The 20,644-nt window shown below is 42.9% G+C and overlaps 1 protein-coding gene across 2 annotated transcripts; it reads right to left on the reverse strand.

The window, feature by feature from the left end:
* Position 1: 1 nt before the first annotated feature.
* wdr47a (WD repeat domain 47a) lies at positions 2–20,416 on the reverse strand. 2 transcript variants are annotated; one of them, XR_002428887.2, is made up of 17 exons: positions 13,996–14,153; positions 13,625–13,708; positions 13,237–13,321; positions 12,365–12,496; positions 12,008–12,184; positions 11,402–11,913; positions 10,002–10,119; positions 7,936–8,117; positions 5,031–5,273; positions 4,887–4,947; positions 4,563–4,720; positions 3,138–3,307; positions 2,874–3,044; positions 2,644–2,775; positions 1,459–1,677; positions 830–1,359; positions 2–778 (listed from the first exon to the last, which is right to left on the reverse strand). XR_002428887.2 is itself a non-coding variant. In XM_012874688.3 (17 exons), the coding sequence occupies exons 2-17, from the start codon at positions 14,151–14,153 to the stop codon at positions 1,217–1,219; spliced, it is 2,745 nt and encodes a 914-aa protein (XP_012730142.2). In that variant the 5' UTR covers positions 14,154–14,163; positions 20,209–20,416; the 3' UTR covers positions 2–1,216. The 2 variants fall into 2 exon arrangements, 1 of the variants encoding a protein (XP_012730142.2); XM_012874688.3 differs by adding an exon at positions 20,209–20,416 and having other exon boundaries at positions 2–1,359; positions 13,996–14,163.
* Positions 20,417–20,644: the final 228 nt, after the last annotated feature.

A 20,644-nucleotide genomic window follows, 5' to 3' on the forward strand; every position in this document is an offset into this window, starting at 1 on the left:
GTTTGTGTAAAAAGACACTTTATTGAATGTACCGGCGATCTGACCTCGTCAAGCTTTAGTTTAAGTTACTTTTTAAAAACAAGGATTAGAAAGGCTTAATTCAAGAGCCACTAGCATTTCAAAAACAAATACCTGTACATACATACATACATACATACATAAAACACTGAAATAAATACATCTATGTATGTGTTAGTTTGGCCTCATCTCTGAAAACAATATACTCTATATAATAACATTAAAAACTTAAATACAACTCTTGACCGCTAAAAGACAGCGTTAATGAAAATATATATAAAAAAAAAAAAAAAACAATGCATATGCCCCCAAGTAAAGTTTCCAAATAAATATTGAAACACCCGCGCTTCCATCCAGATGTCACTGTGCATACGGCTAGACCAAGAGCGCCACCTACTGTTACCACACTACAACAACAGCAGCAGCAGCAGACAAACCACTAAATGATGAATGCAAGGATGTGCAAACCTGACATCTGAATACTGTACATCTCCTTGATGCTGAAAATATTAAAGGTCCTTCATTGCAAGCAAGCCACAGCTGGGCTTTAGCTAAAGCGTTAGCTTAAAAAAAAAAAAACACGATCCAAATTAAAACCTGACCCGCCCACTAATTTACACACACACTGCTGCAGAGATGCACCGTATGCAGCGATGTTAGACATCCTGTCGGGGCGCAGCAGCCCAGTGTATCGACAGATTTCTGCAGAATCAGATAGAAGGGGGACTGGTACTGAAATATCACGTCTGCTTTTCTCTACCTCAAGAGCAGCAATGCTGTTAGGAAACGATATGCAGGACAGGGAATGTACAAATACTTTAAAATGTTTCTTTAACCGTAGCATTTAATTTATTTTTTTTTGTTATGGAGACTGAGAAGGCACCATCATGGAGAAAAGCAACTCGTATGTCGTTAAACCCAAACGACGGCACGGTGAGAAGGAGCTTTTATATGCAAGCAGTGAAAAACAGAGGAGGACTTGTAGTTCAGGAAAGAAAGGAAAACAATAAATAACCCTGTGTTATAATAACCAAGGAACATGCAGCATGTGCTTGTGATGGGCCCCCGCATCTTTTACCCGTTTGGTTTACAAGATGAAGGGGAAGGGATTCATTCAGCTGAAGGGATACGACTATTCCTACAGGGAGAGAAGCGTTGCTTTGTGGTTTTAGTGCGCATCGTTTACATCTTGTTCATATCAAGGGTTGTGCGTCCACAGAGTGACGGTGCGGTCGGCGGATGATGAGAGGAAGGACAGGTCCTGAGTGTGCCATCGACACTGGATCACCTTGTCGCCGTGCTCGCCCACCACCGTCTGGGGCAGCGGTTTGGTCAGGTCGCCTGTGGGCACATCAGACAGAGGCGCTCCGGTTCAACCCGACCCCTTTTTTTCACGGCAGAAACTGACAAACGGCGTCCGTGCCGGCGCCGCAGACGTACCTTGGAGGTTGCTGACCATCACCTTGGTGTCGTAGGAGCCGGTGAGCAGGTAGTGCGCTCCGGGGGAGAAGCGGACGGACCGGACGTCGCTCGCGTGCGGCCGGTACACCTGGACGATCCGTCCTCCTCTGATGTCGTACAGCATGCACGCGCTGTCTTCCTGTCCCGTTGCTAGGAGACGGCCACTCGGATCGACCGCCACAGAGGCGACGGGACTGCCTGTTCAGTGAAGAAGATGTAAAGATGCCGTTAAAACACGTTGAAGTCAGTGGTCAGAGCGTAAAGAAGCTCTATGGGGGATGAACGCTTTTGTAAGGCACAGCGATCTGATTTAGTTTAAGAAGCCCCAGCGCGCACCGAGATAGGGATGGGAATCGAAAACCGGTTCCTGTTCAGAACTAGTTAGTTTTTTATCACTGGCTGTGCTGAATGTGGTGCCTGGTAAATCATATGCCATTTCTGGAAATAAACCAGTTTCCTACCTCTCTTTGGGGTTATTAAGGGAGTGTTCCTTTCTCGTTAATCCAGCCTTTCATTGGTAGCATGTTTAATTAGAACTACTGGTAGCTGAAATTCTTACAGGATTCTAGCTATTGCAGTGGATGTAACAAAACATGCTACGAAGTTGCTCCTCAGTTCAGGGAGCGAGAGAAAGGTGACACTCGTTTATTTAAATCAGGGGGAGGCGAGTTTATTTCCCAAAATTGTACAGTAATGCTTTTTCATTAAACGGATGGCTTCTCCTTTAGATTTAGATGACTGAGGTTAACTAAAGAGAGATTAATAAGCAACTGTCACAACAAACTTACATTTTCTTGTATTCTAAGCAACTCATCTACTGTATTTAAGTTTGTTCTTATATTCCTTTTTTTATTTAAACAAATATAAATGTTACTCCAGTTGCACATTTGCTGTGGACATCTTGACCTTGTTAGTTTGTAAGGTCGTGTGATAGTTAAGTAAACAAAGTTGATGCTCATCATCAAACTGTTTGTTCTCCTTTTTCCCCCAAATTGGAATTGAAAAGAGAATTGATAAGGAATCGAATCGTTTCACAGAATCGGAATCGTGAAAATCTTTTCAATTCCCAACCCTACATCGAGATAATATGAATCAAATCATTCCGGCAGCAGCGCTCCTCATTTTCATGCCCTGGACACAGTTTCTGTCTCCTAACACACGGACCTGAGCCATGGAAAGCAGTTCCCACCACTCGCACGCAGCTGGGCACCCTGAGATCCCAGAACCGCACCGTCTTATCCTGGGAACCCGAAGCGATCATCCAGCCTCCCCAAGTGTACAGAGACAGGATGTGACCTGCGGAAAGAGAATAAACACCAACTGTAGTCATTTTCTTCCCATGAGTCCCACGCGTGGTGCATAGACGGGTGCAGGGGTGAGTCTCCTGGGGGCACCTGTGTGTCCGCTGAGCGCGTGCAGCCCTTGTCCTCTCTGGCAGTCCGTGGTGTAGATGTTGCAGTCTCCTGCTCCGGCGCTGATCAGGATGGCCCCCCCGCTCTCCGGGCCCTCCATGAAGGCCAGGTCTCTGATGGTGCCGTCGTGCATGCTGAACTCCAGGTCCGGTCCTGGACAGACGGAGGCAGACAAATCAGGACTTTGATGGAGACGAGCGTGACAAAGACGGCTTCCTGGGGGGTAATCTCCCAGAGAGCCCTGACCTGTGGCATTGCACGTCTCGGCGCTGAAGGGCAGGACCTTGACGTATTTGTCGTTGGAGCCCGTAGCCAGCAGCTGCCCGCAGTGACTCCAGGCCACGCAGTAGATGGAGCCTTTGTGGTGCTTGTTCCTCTTGAAGCGAACCGCCGGCTGTTTTATTGGACTTGAACCACTACAGAGAAAAAAAGACACAAATAGAAATTGCTTTAATTATTAAATAACAACTTAATTTTTTCAAACAGCTCTTTATTTTTAAAGTTTTTACACATTTGGTCCAGTTTAAATGAAACTTAAACCACTTTAATATCAACTCAGTTCATATCAGCCCACTCCAAACATAACCTTCCAACGTCCATTTTTAATTTACACGCTTTTTTACATTCAATATTTGAAGAAAATGTTTTTACAACATGGTAGACATTTGAGTCCCAAACATTAGATTTGTTTTATTGTATGTATACCCAGATTTCTAATTGTATGTGGACCCAGATTAGAAATTCAGTTTAAATCTTGGACCTGAAAAGGTTCAAAGCCAGATTTCCTGTCAGTGCCTCAAAAACCAAATCTATCAATATAATCGACTAAAAAAATGAGGCTTTAATGCAACGGATCAAAGATTCATATGAAAGATATTAATCATTGTCCAAAGCTTTACGTTTTCAAACATTTAGATTCTTATCTTTCTTTCATATGGTGAGGAAAAAAAGTCTGAAAACACAAACATTTACATGTATGTCAGAACTATTCATCTAACCCTGTTTGGGCGATTCATGCTGATATCAGACAACAACTGCTGCACGATATGAGGAAAACACCCAATATGATAAGATGTTGGTGAATGTCGTGATGAGAGGATGACCTTGAAATTAACAAACACTTAATAAACCAGGATAATTGTCTTTCTGCTTTAGGTTCAGTACAAACTGACTACCCAAGGTAGACTGGGTACTCAAAAATGTGCATCTGTGTTCATCCACTCAACAACTTTTCCTGATGACTTTACGAAAACATTTAATCTGCATTAAACAGTAAACCCCACCAACTAGAATACTGGCAAAGAGAGTTTGAACGGTACGTAAACATTTAAGTGATCTTTACTGCAGTCTAAGCAGTGCTTTGTGATACCGATGCTGAGTACGGTCGGGTTGAGACATATTGTGCAGCTCTACTAGGAACATTCAACCAGTCAAAAACTTTACGCATCCTCCCTCCACTAAGCTCCACTCTGAAGGTTCAGGGTAACACCGAGTCGCTGCCTCGCTCAGAACCAGGGCTAAATGTCAAGTTCTGTGTTTACGCTAGGATATCCAAGGCGTTGCTTGGTTAAACCACCCTGTCACCTAGAAAGGGTCTCTGAAGTGAAACGTCTCTTTAGTTCAGGCCCCTAACATTTTAAACAAAGATCTTTTTAGACAGTGGTGTGTTACCCCGGGTTGAGGTTTTCCGGGTAGGCGCACACCCGCAGCGTTTTGGAGTTGGATCCCACGGCGTACAGAGCACCAGACGGGTGAAAGGCGACAGCTCGAACCGCCTGAGTGTCCTCCAGGGTGTGTACTGGTACAAACAGGCTTTTGGCTTTATCACCCTGGACAAAAACAAACAGCAGCAATGCACTGTTAGTGTAAGAAGTTAGACACGCTATGGATAACAATCAAACAGCTGTGGGTAGTACTTTGGTTTGACTTTGTTAATAACATATTGCTACTGAGCGTGGCCTGATGTGATTCCTGCCGTCTTTGGTGCATCCTCACCTCTTTGCTTCGGGTTAAGGAGCCAGGAGAGTCGCCCTGAGGACCTTTGGGTTTCTGCCCGCTGTCAACAAACAATAACGCCTCAGAAATATTCCCATTAAACCAAAACGTTGCGAGTGTGAGCGTTAAAGAAACCCCACCGACCTCGAGACCACGGGGGACTCGTTTGGAGGTGGGACGGCACGGCCGCCCTCGCCGCGCTGCGGGGTGCTGCTCACCACCCCTCCCCCCCGGCCCCGGTTCTGCTCCGGGGTCACGGACGGAGGGTTGTTGTTGTCCTCGGAGGCGGGCGTGTTCCCGTTGCCGTTGCACTGCTGGGAAAGAGACTTCACCTCGTCCCCCAGGTTCTCCATCCCCACGTTGAGCTCCTCCAGCTTCTGGATGGACCTGAGCAAACACAGACACGTCAAGGCTCGCCTTCTTCGCAGCGCATTTCAAAGTCCTCAAAACCTCTTTTAATGATGCTGGAGAAGATTCTCAGTCATCCAGGTCATGGGCATTTAAAAAAAGAGGAAAAAACAAAGCAGCTGGACTTGTTTTCCGTAGTTTGAAGACGTTCCTGGATAGGAAGCAAAACGTCTTCAAACTACAGAAAACAAGTCCAGCTGCTTTGCTTTTTACTCTTTTAATGATATTTTACCAAATGAGAAGGGGAAATTTTTGCCTTTTTACTTTACGAGCTGAAGGCGTAGCAACACCTACTTAAAACTATAAAGAAGAAAGGACAATAGCAGAATGGGTTTTATTATGCAGTCACCCCTCTGAATAATGCAGAGGACAGCAGGGGCAGAGATTTAGGGGAGAGGGACGACTGGGAGGAGGACTGATCAAAAAGCTCTTGTCCTGCTGAAAGAATAAAAAAAAAAATGTAAGTTTTTCCTCTTTATTATTTTGAAATCATCCTCTTTCAGTAAGTCTGCTTGAGATAATCTTAAAGTCTTCGTATGTGGTATTTTGCTTGTTACTAAGCAGGATGGTAACACCCCACAGTGAGAGTCCCAGGTGGTGTAGCTGATCAGGGCAGATGGTGCTAACGCGGCCGGGAGAGGGGGCCGCGCCATCTGAGGGCCCGCCTCATGGGACCCATTATTTTCCAGGCCTTAACATGTCAACTTCATGCTTTCTGACAGCTGCTCCTCTTTTTGTTAGACAACACTGAAAGCCACAGAGCGATCGACACGGCTACATCTAACAAGCTGAGGCCGAGGACTCAGAGCACGTCCTCTGCTGCTTCTTTAAAGAGTAAGACAGCAGAAATATAATTTATTGGGGTTTTGTGTATTTAAACCAGCATGAATGACGGTAAACTGGAAGGAAAAAAGGATACACAGGTTTATCATGTCTCTGTAGGGGGTTTGTCTCTTCCACCACCTTTGCTCATCTGGAGACGGAAACTCTTCCCATACTTTCTATGAAGACCTTTTCCAGGATAGGTAACGCTTTGATCTAAACTGATCCATCGTAACTCTGAAGTTACCGTCCTGCGGGAAGGTGAAGCTCTAATTTTTTTCTAGCTTCCAATAGGTTTTCTTCCAGGATCGTCTTGTATTTAGCTTTAGCAATCCTGACCAGCTTCCCTGTCCCTGCTGAAAAACAAGCATCTCCACAGCCCAATGCTTCCCCACCACGACTCCCTGTGGAGATGTTGTGTTATGTAGAAATTTGTAGTCCTACTTTGTAGTCCTGTTTCCATCAACGTTTCTTAAGGCACATTTTGTATCGCAGTAGAAATGGAGATGGAAACTCAGCACTGAATCAGTTCTGACGCAGCGAACATTTTCCTCTCATGATTGATCAGCTGTTTCTGCTGCCTGCGTCTTTCTGAATGCTCCCATAATGCTCGAAACAGGACTAGAAGCAACAACAGGTACGTGTGGACCGACGGAGAGACGCGAGCATTTCTTAGTCTGACCCGTGAAAAATAAATAGCAACACATTTATTAAAACCTCGCTCCATTGATGATCTGCTGTCCGTGCCAATTAGCAACATCTACTTCCTGTTTATTACAGCGTAACATCAACGTATGACGACGTTACGCTTCGCCTGGTTAATTCGCTACAGACCAGTAGATGGAAACTCATTCTCATTCACATTTTATGCGTCATGTTAATAGTTCACTCAAAATTCAAATGTGAATTGGATGGAAACACTGTTTGTGTCCCTTTTCTTCACAAAGTGTGTGTGTGGACAGACTTCCTCGTCTAAACAGCCAGTTCCTTCAATCGCTGATGTTCCTCAATAAGCTGTTGGTTTGATGTGATTCATTAAAAGTATCCCGAGAGGTGTCTCTGTGTCTGATAGCGCCACTGCCATGGTGATTTGGAGGAGTGGTGGGTGCCTTCCAGGTGTTTTTACTGATCTGGATAAGTATTTAGGGTTGGGGACAAGGCGATCCAAGATACCCATGAACGTAAGCATTAGTTCCTCCACATCTGGATTTATCAAGGCAACGTGTGCGGTGACACGTCTGCGCACGCTTTTATACATCTGACGTTTTTGTGCACCGCATGTTTCAAAATTTCTCACCGCCGCCACGTTTAAGTATGAAAGCCACACTCTTATACACAAGGCCCCAGAGCAGCTTTTACAAATATGCTTTTGTCCCTTTGTTTGTCTTGTGACAAACTGCAACCTGGAGCTTTTTTTCAGGTCATTTTATCATGAAGGCCAGATTTGGTGAATGTAATTAAATAATCTTGCTCTGTTTTAAATTTCTCTACAGCTGTACACCTCAACCGTATTCCTTTGTGTTCAGAATCCCATTCGTTCACTAATGTTCTCACAGACAAAACCTCGGGGTTCGGCTGCACAATGAATTGCATTTGCAATAAAATTGCAATTTAAAAAAAATGCAATTTCCAAATCGCAGAAGTCTACAATTTTTGGCTATGTAACAATTAATGGATAAGACGCGTCCTTTAGGTGTCAGTAATGTGTTTAAAGTGGGTTTGCCTCCACATGGAAGGGAGGAGAGTATCAGTCCACTTCCCAATGATGTTTATGTGTATTTTACCTCCAGTAAAATACACAAAGCTGATGCTGCTGTACCTGTTCAGGAACTTCTCTGTGAGGCTGTGCTGCATGTCGCTGGGCGGGGGGTCCTGCTGGACCCCCCCCTCCAGTAGCATCTGCTGATACATTTGCCTCTGCTGCTGCTTCTGCTCCAGGTGTTGCTGCACTCGAAGCCGCTGCCGGTAATACTCCTCGTACTTCTCAGTAGAGTCGCGTAGCTGAGGACAGGACAAAACGCACATAATAATTAATAAATATTGATTTTAAATGCACAAACGCCGTTTTGTTGGTTTAGGACAGAATTGATGGGTTTTATGTGACCAGAAATGAGTGACTGTCCAAAAAAAAAATATTGGAAATAAAATCCTGGACCTAAAAATAAAGAAAACCTGAGGCTTCGCATACAAATTAGAGCATTTAACCCAAACCTCCAATTTATTCCATTTTACTGATGTTTTATTGCACCAACAGAACCCACAATAAGATTCTGACATTTTTAGATTTTACAACCCTGTGGACATTTAAGTAAGAAGCATTTTAATATAGTTTGATTATATTATCTCCATAAATCCTGAAACAATATGATTTGCAAAGGTCCTAAAAGGCTGTTTTTGTGAGTATTACAATATATTGAATCACAACCGTCATCTGCAAGCCAGACCACTGCTCGGATGCAATAATTGGCAGCCTGTAACATGTCAGAGGCCATGCATTCAAAGTGTGATTACCAATTACATATTTGGCTGTACTGTATTTATCTGGTCGACCTTCGCTGTTTTTGTTTTTTTTATTAAATCTGATATAGATTAGGGTGAGAGACGGTAGAGGAGCTGTTGCTGTAATTTTACATTTCCCTATCATTGTCCTTCCTAATAATTTTGGCATGTGAACTAACCCAGATTAGCTCCAGATTAGATCTTTAACACAGATTCGGCAAATATGGAGCAAATTACACAACACTAAATGCAGACTTTTTAAAGCACAGCGATAACTGTATTCTGTTTGTAAAGATAAAGTTGTGATAATTTAAATACATTTTTTCTTGTCCATACCTGACAAGAGGCTAAAGCTAATTTTTTACTTTTCCACACACGTCCAGAACGTGTATGAACTCCGTTTAAAGGAAAACTAATATTTTTTAAGGCTGAATGTGTATCTGAAAGGCTGCATTGTGGTGATGTGAACCATTCCCCTCTCCTGTCAGCTCAGGTATTAAGAGGAGGAAATGGGGTGAAACGGAGAACTGAGGACAGGTCCCCTCCCCGCTGCCGTCCCCGCTTCCTGCCCGGACAATCCGATGGGAACAGATCTGTCTGCTGAATGTTTGGGGAGAGGCCAGAGCCTGGCTCTGTGCCAGTGATGGAAAAGAGGCACGGGGGAAAACAAGGAAGAGAAAGCAGGGATGTGACAGAAAGATCGCCGAGGCTCCTACCGGTGTCTGCCTCCGGCCTTCATACGGATCTTCTCTCTGACAGGCAATGAACGCTATCATGTTTTATTCTTATACGAAGCCACAATACATGACTTGTTACTTTAAGATAAAGGAGAAGCCACAAAGGGGCCCAAAATAGAAACAATGAAGCATACATACACAGATATTGTTTTTAACATGTAATTTAAAGCCAACACAGAGCACAGATGACCCATTTGTGTAGCTCAGCTACTGAGTCCCTCATCTCCACTGACCTCAATCAAAAGCTCCCCACTGCTTCCAGCCTCCACTGTTCTTGCAACCTCATTATTTACCAGTTAAACGAGCTGAAACACTTATTTAATTTTTTTTCAGTCTAAAAATATGTTGTCTTTATGCTACCGGGTGGTTAGTCCTATTTTTCTACTTTATGGTCAGTTTTCACACAAATGCAAAGCAAATACATGCAGCCTCGTTTTTGCAGGATGGGGAAGAACATAAAAGACTGTCTCAGTCACAACATCCCTTTGTGCATCAGTGTCAGCTTCAGATACAGTGGTGCTCTAATGTGGATCGATTCAGATTAATCTAAGGTGATAACGCCACTGCAAGCAGAACTCGTGCATAAAATAAAACCAAAACAATACAGAGACATTATGCAGTAGCAGTAGTTCAGGGAATTTTTTTTTACCTCATTCCTGTCAGCCGACCCAGGGGACGGCGCGTCCTCGCCTGGAGCCGAGGCGGGCCGCGTGCTCTGAGCTCCACCTGAGCTCAACATCTTGTCCACGGGTGTGTCGGTTCTGGATCTGCACATGCAAAACAGCAGCATTAAAACCCAGAAGAAGTCATTTAGTGAGGCCCAAAACAAAAACAACCAAACTGCATCTTTTTCTGGCTGGAGGACAGATTTTCGCATTTTTATGCAGGGCTGCAAAACACGTAGCATAGCTTAGTGTCATAGCAACTCACATCACTAAGAATAGCTTGGACTGAAATAAGCATTAAATAAATAGTAAATTAGCACCATGTTTAAGCTGTACATGTTTTATTTTTTTAATCACGGTGTGTTTTGCACCACCCTTAGAATTGGGAGCATTATTTTATTGTTAGCGTACAGAGAGACGTGTAAAGTATATCTGGCCGTCCATGGAGGGTCCTACCAGACTCAGGTGGGCGGTTATGGTTGAAGAAATTGAGGACATACAGGCTTAGTGTTAGCAGACAGTTTAACGGACCAGGAGGATAGCATCAGTTAAGAAGACTTTTACTTTAATGGAGTTACAAGTAAGATATTTACAGTAAAAATCAACCTAAGTCATTCTCATTTGTCACCTAGGATGGACGTAACATTCCCTATAAACAACCGTTCCTCTCCATCTACAATGTCTCAGTCTAGGTTTTTCTCTTTTCAAACCTAGAGATACGGTCTGGAACTACTTCGGTTCAGAGTGTAGCCCGTGTTTACTTCCTGGTTCCTGAGCCAATCGTATGAGAGTTCCCAGGGTTCCCAAAACAGAGCACACAGTATTTGGTATTTTATTTTGGCAAAAGAGCAGCAGTCTGCAAACATGGAAGCCAGTAAGAGAAGCGGACCAGAAATGGAACCGAATACAACATCTTATACCCTCCCGTGTAAGAGAAAATTCACAACAGCAACACACCGTTTAAAACGGCATATTAGATTGTTGTGATTGCCAGGCTGTTGTACCGATTTCAGCCACAAGGTGTCAGTATTACTTATAGCTCCTTTAACTTTGATGACGGAAACATTTGCAAATACAGCTAACCCTAATCCTAACCCTAAACAAAGCCGCTTTGCTGCAAAATGTTTAGATTCATGTTATTTGCTGTAGTCTCCCTCCCTGTTTAAGAGCCTGGATGAACTGCCAATATGCCTCTGTAGCAATTGTTTTTCATTTTTTAAAGCTGCTAGCAGCTTTTCCCCCAGCTTTAATTTTTAAAAATCTGTCTGTTGTTGACGATAACTAACTTACAGTCCTCTTCCTTCAGTAGAAACTTCCATACTTTACTGATTAACTACAGCGTTCACTGGCTGGAAATGGATCCAATCCCCAGAAATGCTCTTACGTTTCTGGCGACTCCTCAAAGATGCTGTGGCAGTCAGAGCTTTCCATCATGAGGCTCCTGCTCAGGTTGGGTCCTCCTGCTCCCGGATAGTGGAAGTTTGCAAACGAGTGAGACATCGGAGAGACCCCTTTTCCCGGCACTATCTCCCCACCGCTCGCCCGTTTATCCTGGCCCGACAAACCGTAGGACAACCCGTCCAGCGCTGGGTTCAGGGACCGGGACATGTAGGTGTCTGCGGACTGAGGTCGGCGAAGTGGAGAGGAAGGGTACGGAGAGAGCTTGCTGATGAGGGGCGTGAGGAGGTCGGCGTAGCCGGTCTTAGCCGGCTTGACCAAGCGGTCGACGTGGATGTTGAGCTGCTTTTGTTCGAAGGCGCAGGTGAAAACGCTGTGGGAGAGGTTCTGCATCCAGGAGAGCAGCGACAGGTCCAGATCGTCGCAGCCATTACCGCACAGCATGTCGACACCAAGAAGGACCTCACTCTCAGTGATCTCCTCACCTGTCGCCTTGCTCTGCACACCAAAGAAAAAAGTAAATCCGCGTTTATCACATTAGATCTAATGACGCCAACAAACTGGTTCAGCGTGCGTCTTCAGTATTCCCCACCTGACAGAACTCCACACAGCATTCATACAGGACTCCTTTGAGGAGCAGCTGAAAGAGTCGATCCCCGCTGGCCTTAAACCCAGCTTCACTCAGCTTCCTGTCTGCAGGGATGAACTCTGCCACCATGTTGCACGCCTCCTCGAAACACTGCACCCTGGCTGTGCTGGGATTCCAGTCCTGGTGGAGAGAACAACACATTAACAAAAACAGTCAAGAAAAAACAGCTCCTAGGCTGGTATTTTAGCCCAAAGACACGTGTGCAGAGATAATTCATTCTCACCAAACAGCAAACATTAAAACATGAAATTGTAAACGTAGCTGTAATGTTCTGCCAGTGTTTCTCTGTAAATCTCTCACCTTGAACTCAGCGTGGTTTGTGAGGCGAGGCAGGGTTAGCAGCAGACACAGTTTGCTGTAGTCGTCTTTGGACGGGCAGAACTCCTCCAGAGCGTGGAGGCACTTCACTGCTTCCTGCATGGTGAACTCCAGCTGAAAACATCAGACACACACACACACACACGACCTCAGCAGGAAGCCCAAAACAACTGAGAGGAGACATGAAACCACAGGGGTTGATGTGGGGGGCATAGGAGGTTCAATGTTATCTCAGGGGGTCCCATAGACTATAAGAACGACTTTTAGCAACTTGTTTTTGTTCTACTGTCGACTTTGCCGAAAGCACCAGTCGTTCTGGAATCACTGGATTAAGGCACCAGCGAGAGCCGCTACGAGGGTTCCTCCTTCCCTCAGCGCTGCCTCACAGGCACGCCACAGCAGCTTAGATTTTCTGAAAAACATGCTGGCGTCTTAAACATATCCATCCTTTGTTTTATCACCAAATTCACTTAGGAGTTTTCTGTTCAAAACATCTAATACTAGTCAAAGTAACTTTTAGCAAACTTTGCCTGTTTGGGTTTGCTATGGTGTGACAAAACGGTAAGCAGATAGCAGGTAATGGTTGTCATGGAGCCTTGGTAGCCTCCAAGATCTCCATCTTCGTTTTAGTTCTCTGACAGTGAGCTTTAGGGTTTGTTTTATGAGTGTGGTGGCAACATAAATGTGGCTGAATAGCTGAGAGAAATGGACCAGGAAATCATAAATTCATCATTTGTAGTCTTAACCTTATTAACTCAAGATAATTAAGCATTTTACAGATCCTTATCCTGTCAGGAAGTGCGGAAGGCTCTTTAAAAATGTGATCCGTAAACCGGCTCCAGATTTGGACTTACATGCTGTGGCTCTTCTTCTGCAGACATGGCATTATTCACACACAGAGCCTCCAGGAACTTCTGCTTCAGGACGATGTAACGAAACCTGAGGAGAACATGCATGCATCTTATATTCACATGATAACTGTCAATACTAATAGCAAACAGCTGTATCAAATAATAATAATAATAATAATAATAAACATCAAGAAGACTTAGAGACTTAGACAAACTTTATTGTCATTTTGTATGCACAGAGTGCGTACAGAACGAAATTTCATTTGCTTACAGCTTAAGAATTTCAGTGAATTGCAGTGGATTCTAGAATAAAGTAGCTTTGCAGGATAAATGAAAAGAAACAAACAGAAGAAACAAACATGGACAAAATATAAAAACATGTTTGCCTCACCGTTTTCTGTCAAACTTATCCATGCACTCAAGGGGCTGAATGAACTGCAGGACCTCATCCCACTGGCCATCAAGGATCAGCTGCCTGAAACACAACCAAACATCGCGTCCTCGCGTTTAGCTCCAGGATTTATCCCAAAAAAGAACATCTGAAAAGACATTTTCATCTTTATATACTGTGGTATCTATAAAGAAATGTTGAAAAGGACAATTAAATGGGCAAAAGAGAAACTATTCACTGCGACAAGAGAGGTTGTCTTAAATTTAGAGCAAATCTCCAGTTCGGCTCAGCTGTCTGAAGGAGCGCAGTGCTGAATGTGTCAGAGAGAGGCAGAAACACGAGACACATCATGTGTTGCTGTGAGGACTTACCTGAGGAACAACATGTCGTCTGAGTAGAGCCCGTTGATGACGCCGCTCTCCTTCTCCAGGGCGAGCATGCTGATGTGCAGCTTCCTGGAGTGGAGGAAGTCCAGGATCACCTTGATGATCTCCACCTCCTTCACGTTTATGATTTCTTCAGCCGTCATGGTGATCACACTGGAAAAGAAAGGAGCAGGGCGGCTAGACGTGAGAGTCAAGAGAAGCAACCCGCGTTACAGCCGTCCTGTAAGCCTTTCACACTGCAAAAACAGAACTAAAAATAAGTAAACTTTTCTTGAAATTACTGTATTTGTCCTTGATTTGAGCAGCTAAATAAGATTATTTGCCAATGGAAGGAGTAATTTTACCCCTAGAATAAGATAATTAGATATAATGCACTTGAAATAAGTTGATGGAGATGAGTTCTTCCTATTTTAAGTGCAAAAATCTTATTCCATTGGCAGATTATCTTACTTACCCTCTCAAATAAAGTAAAAATACACTAATTTCAAGAAAAGTTTAACTTATTTTAGTTCTGTTTTAGCAGTGCAAGAAGGTAGGCACAACAACAGCGTGAGCCCACAGCAGCAGGTTGGAGGGAAAAAAAATCAGTGAGAAAAACAAAAGCCTCATTAAAATTGCATTTTAATCATTAACTTTTATTAAGACAGCCATCTGTTTTCTGTCACTTTACCTCCCTGCTGAGAACATCTTATTATTTAAACATTATTATATAAGCATGTGCTTTAGGCACAATCAGCCAGACCCAAAGACTATAACACACCACTGTAAAAGCTTCATTAAAGTTCATACATGTGCAGATAAACGTGCAGCAAAGGACTACTTAGACACCTAGTTTAGGCTTGTATCTCTATATTAGCAGCAATTGTTGTGTCATGGCAATAGGATATAGTAAATAAAAAATAAATATCTATAGAAATGAGTACATAAATCAAATTTGCAGACAATTCTGCTACAAATGTTTTTTTTAATGAGCAGAAAAAGACTATTTGTTGTGATGTTTTCGGTCAGCAGTGATTCTGCCTGGTCTCTTTCTCATTGTTGAACCATGAGCACTGAGGCCTGCCGTGCTGGTTAGAAGATTTAGTTGCGATCACTTGAATGAGCCATCGCTGTGTTATTGGTAGGCAAGCCCCCCAGTGAAGGTTCATTCCAGGTTTTCTTCCTTTGTAGATAACGACTCTTACTGTGAATTGCACAGTAACACTGACAGACTGAAAACCCGCCAGTTTAAAGTTGCTTTTGACCCATAATAACAGCAACATTGACAAACTAATTTGATGTGTACCGATGTTTTCGCTTCATAAAACTAAATGTTAACTTGTCTCACAACCGGTGACTGTTTTCATGTGTTTATTATGTTTTCATGATGTGAAGCACGTCGAACTGCCTTGTTGCTGAAATGTGCTATACAAATAAACTTGACTTGAGCCCCAAAGCCGTAGAAATGGCTTTGTAACCTTTTCCAAGCTGATAGATATCAATGACTTTGTTTCTCATTCGTAGCTTGGGGCATGATGTGTTGCTTTTTTCCCAGAGTTGAGCGTACGTCATGTTGTCAGACAGCTGCAAGTTAAGTGATTTCTTGATTCTACAAATCAGTCACGCTGGCATGTGGCGAGTGCAACTAAACCAAAAAAAGTGGTTGATCTTAGTGATTCAAACAGGGGGTATATCACATTTTCACATGCTGACAGTTTTGGTTGAATGGTGTTTTTTTTCCTTTAATTAATCATGTTATCATTTAAAAACAGCCGTTTGTATTTACTCGGGTTATTTTTGCTGGAATTAAATAAATAAATCAAGACTCGTTTGACAAGCCGAAACACACAAAATTGACAGAAAAAGCTCAAATTTAATAAATATGTGTGAAAAGCATTTATCTGGCATATAATAAAACCCATTCTTACAACTAAGTACACAATAAAACCGTTAACTCGTGTTACTCAAACGTTAGGATTCGTCTCACTAAGAGGTGGTGACAGGATAATCGCTCTTGACCCAGTAGCAAAATCAACGTGTGTAAGCCCAGACTGATCAACTCGCCACTCTCTACAGACCTAATAGAGCCTAGATTTAAAAGAACCACACACTATTTTATTCACAAGATTATTTTTGTTCAGTTTTTTATATACACATCCATCTCACTCTCTTTTTTTTTTTTAGATGCATGAAATAAAATGGGTTTCAACAAGACTTCTTGGCTGCATTACCTTATAGACCATTGCATTTTAATGCTGTGTTAATTTTCACTGAAAGAGATAAACACAGGCATCTTAATCTGACCATAGCTCATTTCATTTTATAGGTGGTGTTTCTCCATCTAGAACGCAGTGGCTGTACTACTTCAGAAAAGTGGTTCTGTTGTTTTATTAAATGCATCGTGATTATGTGAGTCATTAGTAACCAGATGATCTAATTTTAGTTGCTCTGTATTTTGTGTTTTAATCAATGTTTATACAAGGACTGCAGATAAAAAAAAAAAGCCCACGCGGCTAAATCTGGCAGACTTACAGGGCGAACTGAGGAAGTCGTGCTGATTAGTGTTCATTGTCTCTTTTCAACTCAAAGATCGAGATAAAAGATATTTGAGTCAAGCAGAACAATAGCAGTAGCAGATAGGTGGGATAGCGGGTTTAAGTCTGGCTTTAAGCATCTGGCCAAGGGATCATGCCCTTTGAGCTTTGTCACATTAAAACCCTAAATGTTTTTTATTGGGACTTAACATGACAGACCAACACAAAGTAATGTAGAACAAATTAAAAGACAAATCTAAACAATCATAACGTGACTGATTCTGGGGGTTCATCAGATGTTATCCAACCTGCATGAAACAGCAGCTCTGCTTTATTTCAAGCTGGATTTGACAGCTAAGCAGGTTGTCCTGATTTGTGATTTAGGTAAATTAGTAGCTTTATGGAAATAAACCGAGACTCTCGTTGGTGTCATTTCCCTTTGTGGGATTAACTAAACTTAACTGACTGACCCGAGTTATCACTAAGGCTTTATTTATACAGGGAGTCTCATTGAGACAACTTCTCATTTACTAGAGAGACATGTCAGCACTTATTTAAAAACTTGTAAAGAAGAATACAAGACTCACTAAAATACACTGTCAAAATGTTCAAAATATTAAAAAAATTATGAAAGATGAATAAATAAAAGTTGAAAACAAGAGCAAGAACTTTTTGACCTTGTTGCATGATTTTTTTAAATAAGTAAAATCACCCAGAGAAATTTGATCCAATAGTTTTTGTTCCTGTTGGAGACGATTCCAGGTTGACAGCGCAGAGTAAGAGACGGAGGCTTTTCCTAACTCTGTACGTACCAAAAGAACACAGAGCAATGACAACCTGGGATCACTGCTGTGTTTAGGCGACACGTCAGAGGACCAATACAGGAACGGACCTTAATGAAGGGAGGAATATCTGCCGTTATGAATCTAAAGACACGTTCACACCGAACTCGAACAAGGCGGGTCGATCCAGTGAGTCATTTACGTGTCATCCCAACGTAAAGGCGCAGCCAGGATCAATGGTCCGCGACGCAAACAAGGCATTTCAAACGATGCAAATGGCTCGAATTGGCTGAATAGAGTGAAGCAAAGTTTTGCTCACGTTCAACAATCAGAACTTTTCTGCCAATTCGCGTCACATATTTAGACAGTACAACTAGGCTATATTTCTATTGAGTTGTGATGGATTAACTGGCCGAAAACGCCCAGAGGGTGATCCATCCCCCGACGCGGGGCAGCAGCTCCTCATAGGGATGGGCAATATGGACCACACATAATATCTCGATATTTTTAGATACAAAATGTATCTCAATATGTTTTTCTTCTCATAATGTAATTATATAAAGGCATATCTGTATCAAAGCTTCATCCCAAATTGAACAGACAGGAGGAACCATCAAGCAGATAGGCGCTCCTCCTATCTGATGATGCGGTGAAGCAAGCTGGGGAGACATTGGCTGCGTCGTCAGCGCAGATTGGTGGCGAGAAGGAGGCCAAACGTCAAGTGACCAACAATAGGTGATCAATGCAGAAAATTCCCCTTGTTGGCGTCTAATAAATTAAGAGAATTGTGTGACAACATCATATAAAATAGACAAATGTCACCACAATCCAACAGAGGCAAAAGGGTGGGGGCAAAAAGACGTTTCCTGGCTTTAAAAGAAACTTTTTTCTGAAAAAGAAACCAGATTTTAGCCCCAGTTTCTTCAAGAGATTTTCAGTGTGATCTTTAAAAGTTGACTTTTCATCAATTATTATACCAAAATATTTGCAGGAGGACACAAGCTCAATACAGGAACCTTCTGAGGACAGAACTAAAGGTAAAATGGCCGGCACTCTCTTTTTGCTGATAAACAACATCGCCTTGGTTTTATCTGCATCCAGTACCACACTGAGCTGTTTTCGTTGTAATTGGATAATATCAAATGCAGACTCAAGCTGCTCAAAAGCAAGAGAAACAGCGAGAGCACAACAGTAAGCAATGCTGTCATCAGCATACAGTGCGTTTAAATACATTATATAAATAGTAAACAGTCAAGATCCCAACACTGATCCTCGAGGTACACCATTATTAATTTAAAGGGGACATATCATGCGTTTAATCCCTGCCGTTCCACATTGAAATCATTCAGTTAGGGTCCATATAAAGTGGAACTGCAATGCCTTGGTCTGAATTCCTCGTTATTGTTGCCTCACAGTCCCTCTTTCGCCTGTGTCCTAAAGTACGTCTGGGAGCAACTTGTTCTGGTGCTGTCTCTTTAATTTAGCTGTAATGAATTGTGTGGGTTATACACCAAACTACTGAACATTTTTACTCATCCACTTGTAGATTCTCCATCATTGAGCTTGGACTACAAAAAAAAATAGATTCAGAAAATTGGTTAGCTTGGATGTCCCTGCCCTCATTTAGCAGCTCCCCAGCAAATACTGTGATGTAATTGTTCAACAAATATAATACAGAACAGAGAAAAAACTGAACGGCTTGAAAAATATATCCCAAAAGGAATATAAAGATACGCAGCACCTGCACAGATTAAACATGCTCTGCACTGCTAGAGACTCCAAGAACACAACAATTTGTATTTAAGGGCTGAATAAGTGGATTTTGCATGATATGTCCCCTTTAAAAGGCAACATGAGCACACTGTTTTCTGTTTGACAGATAATTGTTAAACCAACCCACAGCAAGGTCAGACAAGACAACATCACATAGTTTCAGGCACAAAATGCCAAGATTGACAACGTCAAAGGCCTTAGAAAGGTTAAAGTACATTAGTTATTGGCACCTAAAGCCTCTTTAATGCCACTGATGACCTTTAGTGGCAGCAGTGACTGTGCTATGCCTCTTTCTAAAAGCAGACACTGATCATTTGAAAGTTTATCATTATAAATAATTCTTCAGTTGGTCATTTAGACTGTTATGTTTTAATCTTTGTTTTGTTTTGACATTCTCCAAGAGTTACTCAGATGGGTCACCGCTTTTCAACAGAGGTAAAAAACAAGCAGTTTCCCCAAAACATCTGGAATAACATGATGTTGAATTGGAATGACTGCCATTATTTCTTCAGCAATGGGTAAAAAATAAATGAATAAATAAATAAAAAGGGGGTAACGTTGTCTGATCTGGATGCGAAATAGGATACTTGTTGCTTTGGTGTTGTAACCACACACAATTTGAGGGAGCCAAAGGATAAACACCTCTATTACATTGATGCACAGCCCTAAGCATGTTGTGTTTTTAATCAAGAAAAACGTGTGTCAGCTGCCATTTAAACACAAACTCCTTTAAAACAACAACAACAACAAAAAAATAAAAAATAAAAAATAAAAAACCCTGGACCTAATGAAACAGGAGCCCTGCAGTTCTGCTAAGCTAGCCTGAGACATGGTTAGCCAATAACCAGCATTAAGCCACAGAGTCAAACAGCATAAGAAGCTTAAGCTACTTGTTAGCTCCACACTGACACTGAATTTAGCCGCAGGATTACAGCCCAGCCCTCAAATGGCTCGTTACTGTCAGCGCTCCTGCAAAGCGGACTAATTTAACCGGGAGGCAGGAGGCAGGAGGGGAGCTAGCCAGGGCCGAAGAGGGGAGAGGCATCATCCGCTAGTTAGCTGGACGGGCGGGGTGACAGCTCCCAGCGACACCGATAAATAAATTATAATAAGAAAAAAAACACATTTACCTGCTGGTGAAAAACGCATGGGATGGAAACACGGAGCCCCGGTAGGTTTCCGCGCTGGTCACAGGCGGTGTCCCGGTGAGCAGTGTCCGTGTCTGCCCCTCCTCTGCTCGGGTCTTTCTCCGCCGCCGCCGCGCTCACTCACTGCGGTGTGTGGAGCCGCCCTGCCCAGCCTGCTGCTGCCTTCTGCTGCCTGCACAGCACCGCCTCCATCCGACCCACCTCCACACACACACACACACACACACACACACATACATGCATCAGCTTCATAACATGATACTGGGGTGTTTCTGTGAGCGGAGAGAGGGATAAATATTCATGAGGTTCATAGGGAACAATACATGGTCTACTGAGAGACAGCGGCCAGCACAAGGGCTGCAGGCAGCTGACCTTTGCAACTTTACCAGAGAGCTTTAGAGCTGAATTCAATGTTAAT

The sequence above is a fragment of the Fundulus heteroclitus genome, chromosome 6 (genome assembly GCF_011125445.2).
Source record: "Fundulus heteroclitus isolate FHET01 chromosome 6, MU-UCD_Fhet_4.1, whole genome shotgun sequence".
NCBI classification, from domain to species: domain Eukaryota; kingdom Metazoa; phylum Chordata; class Actinopteri; order Cyprinodontiformes; family Fundulidae; genus Fundulus; species Fundulus heteroclitus.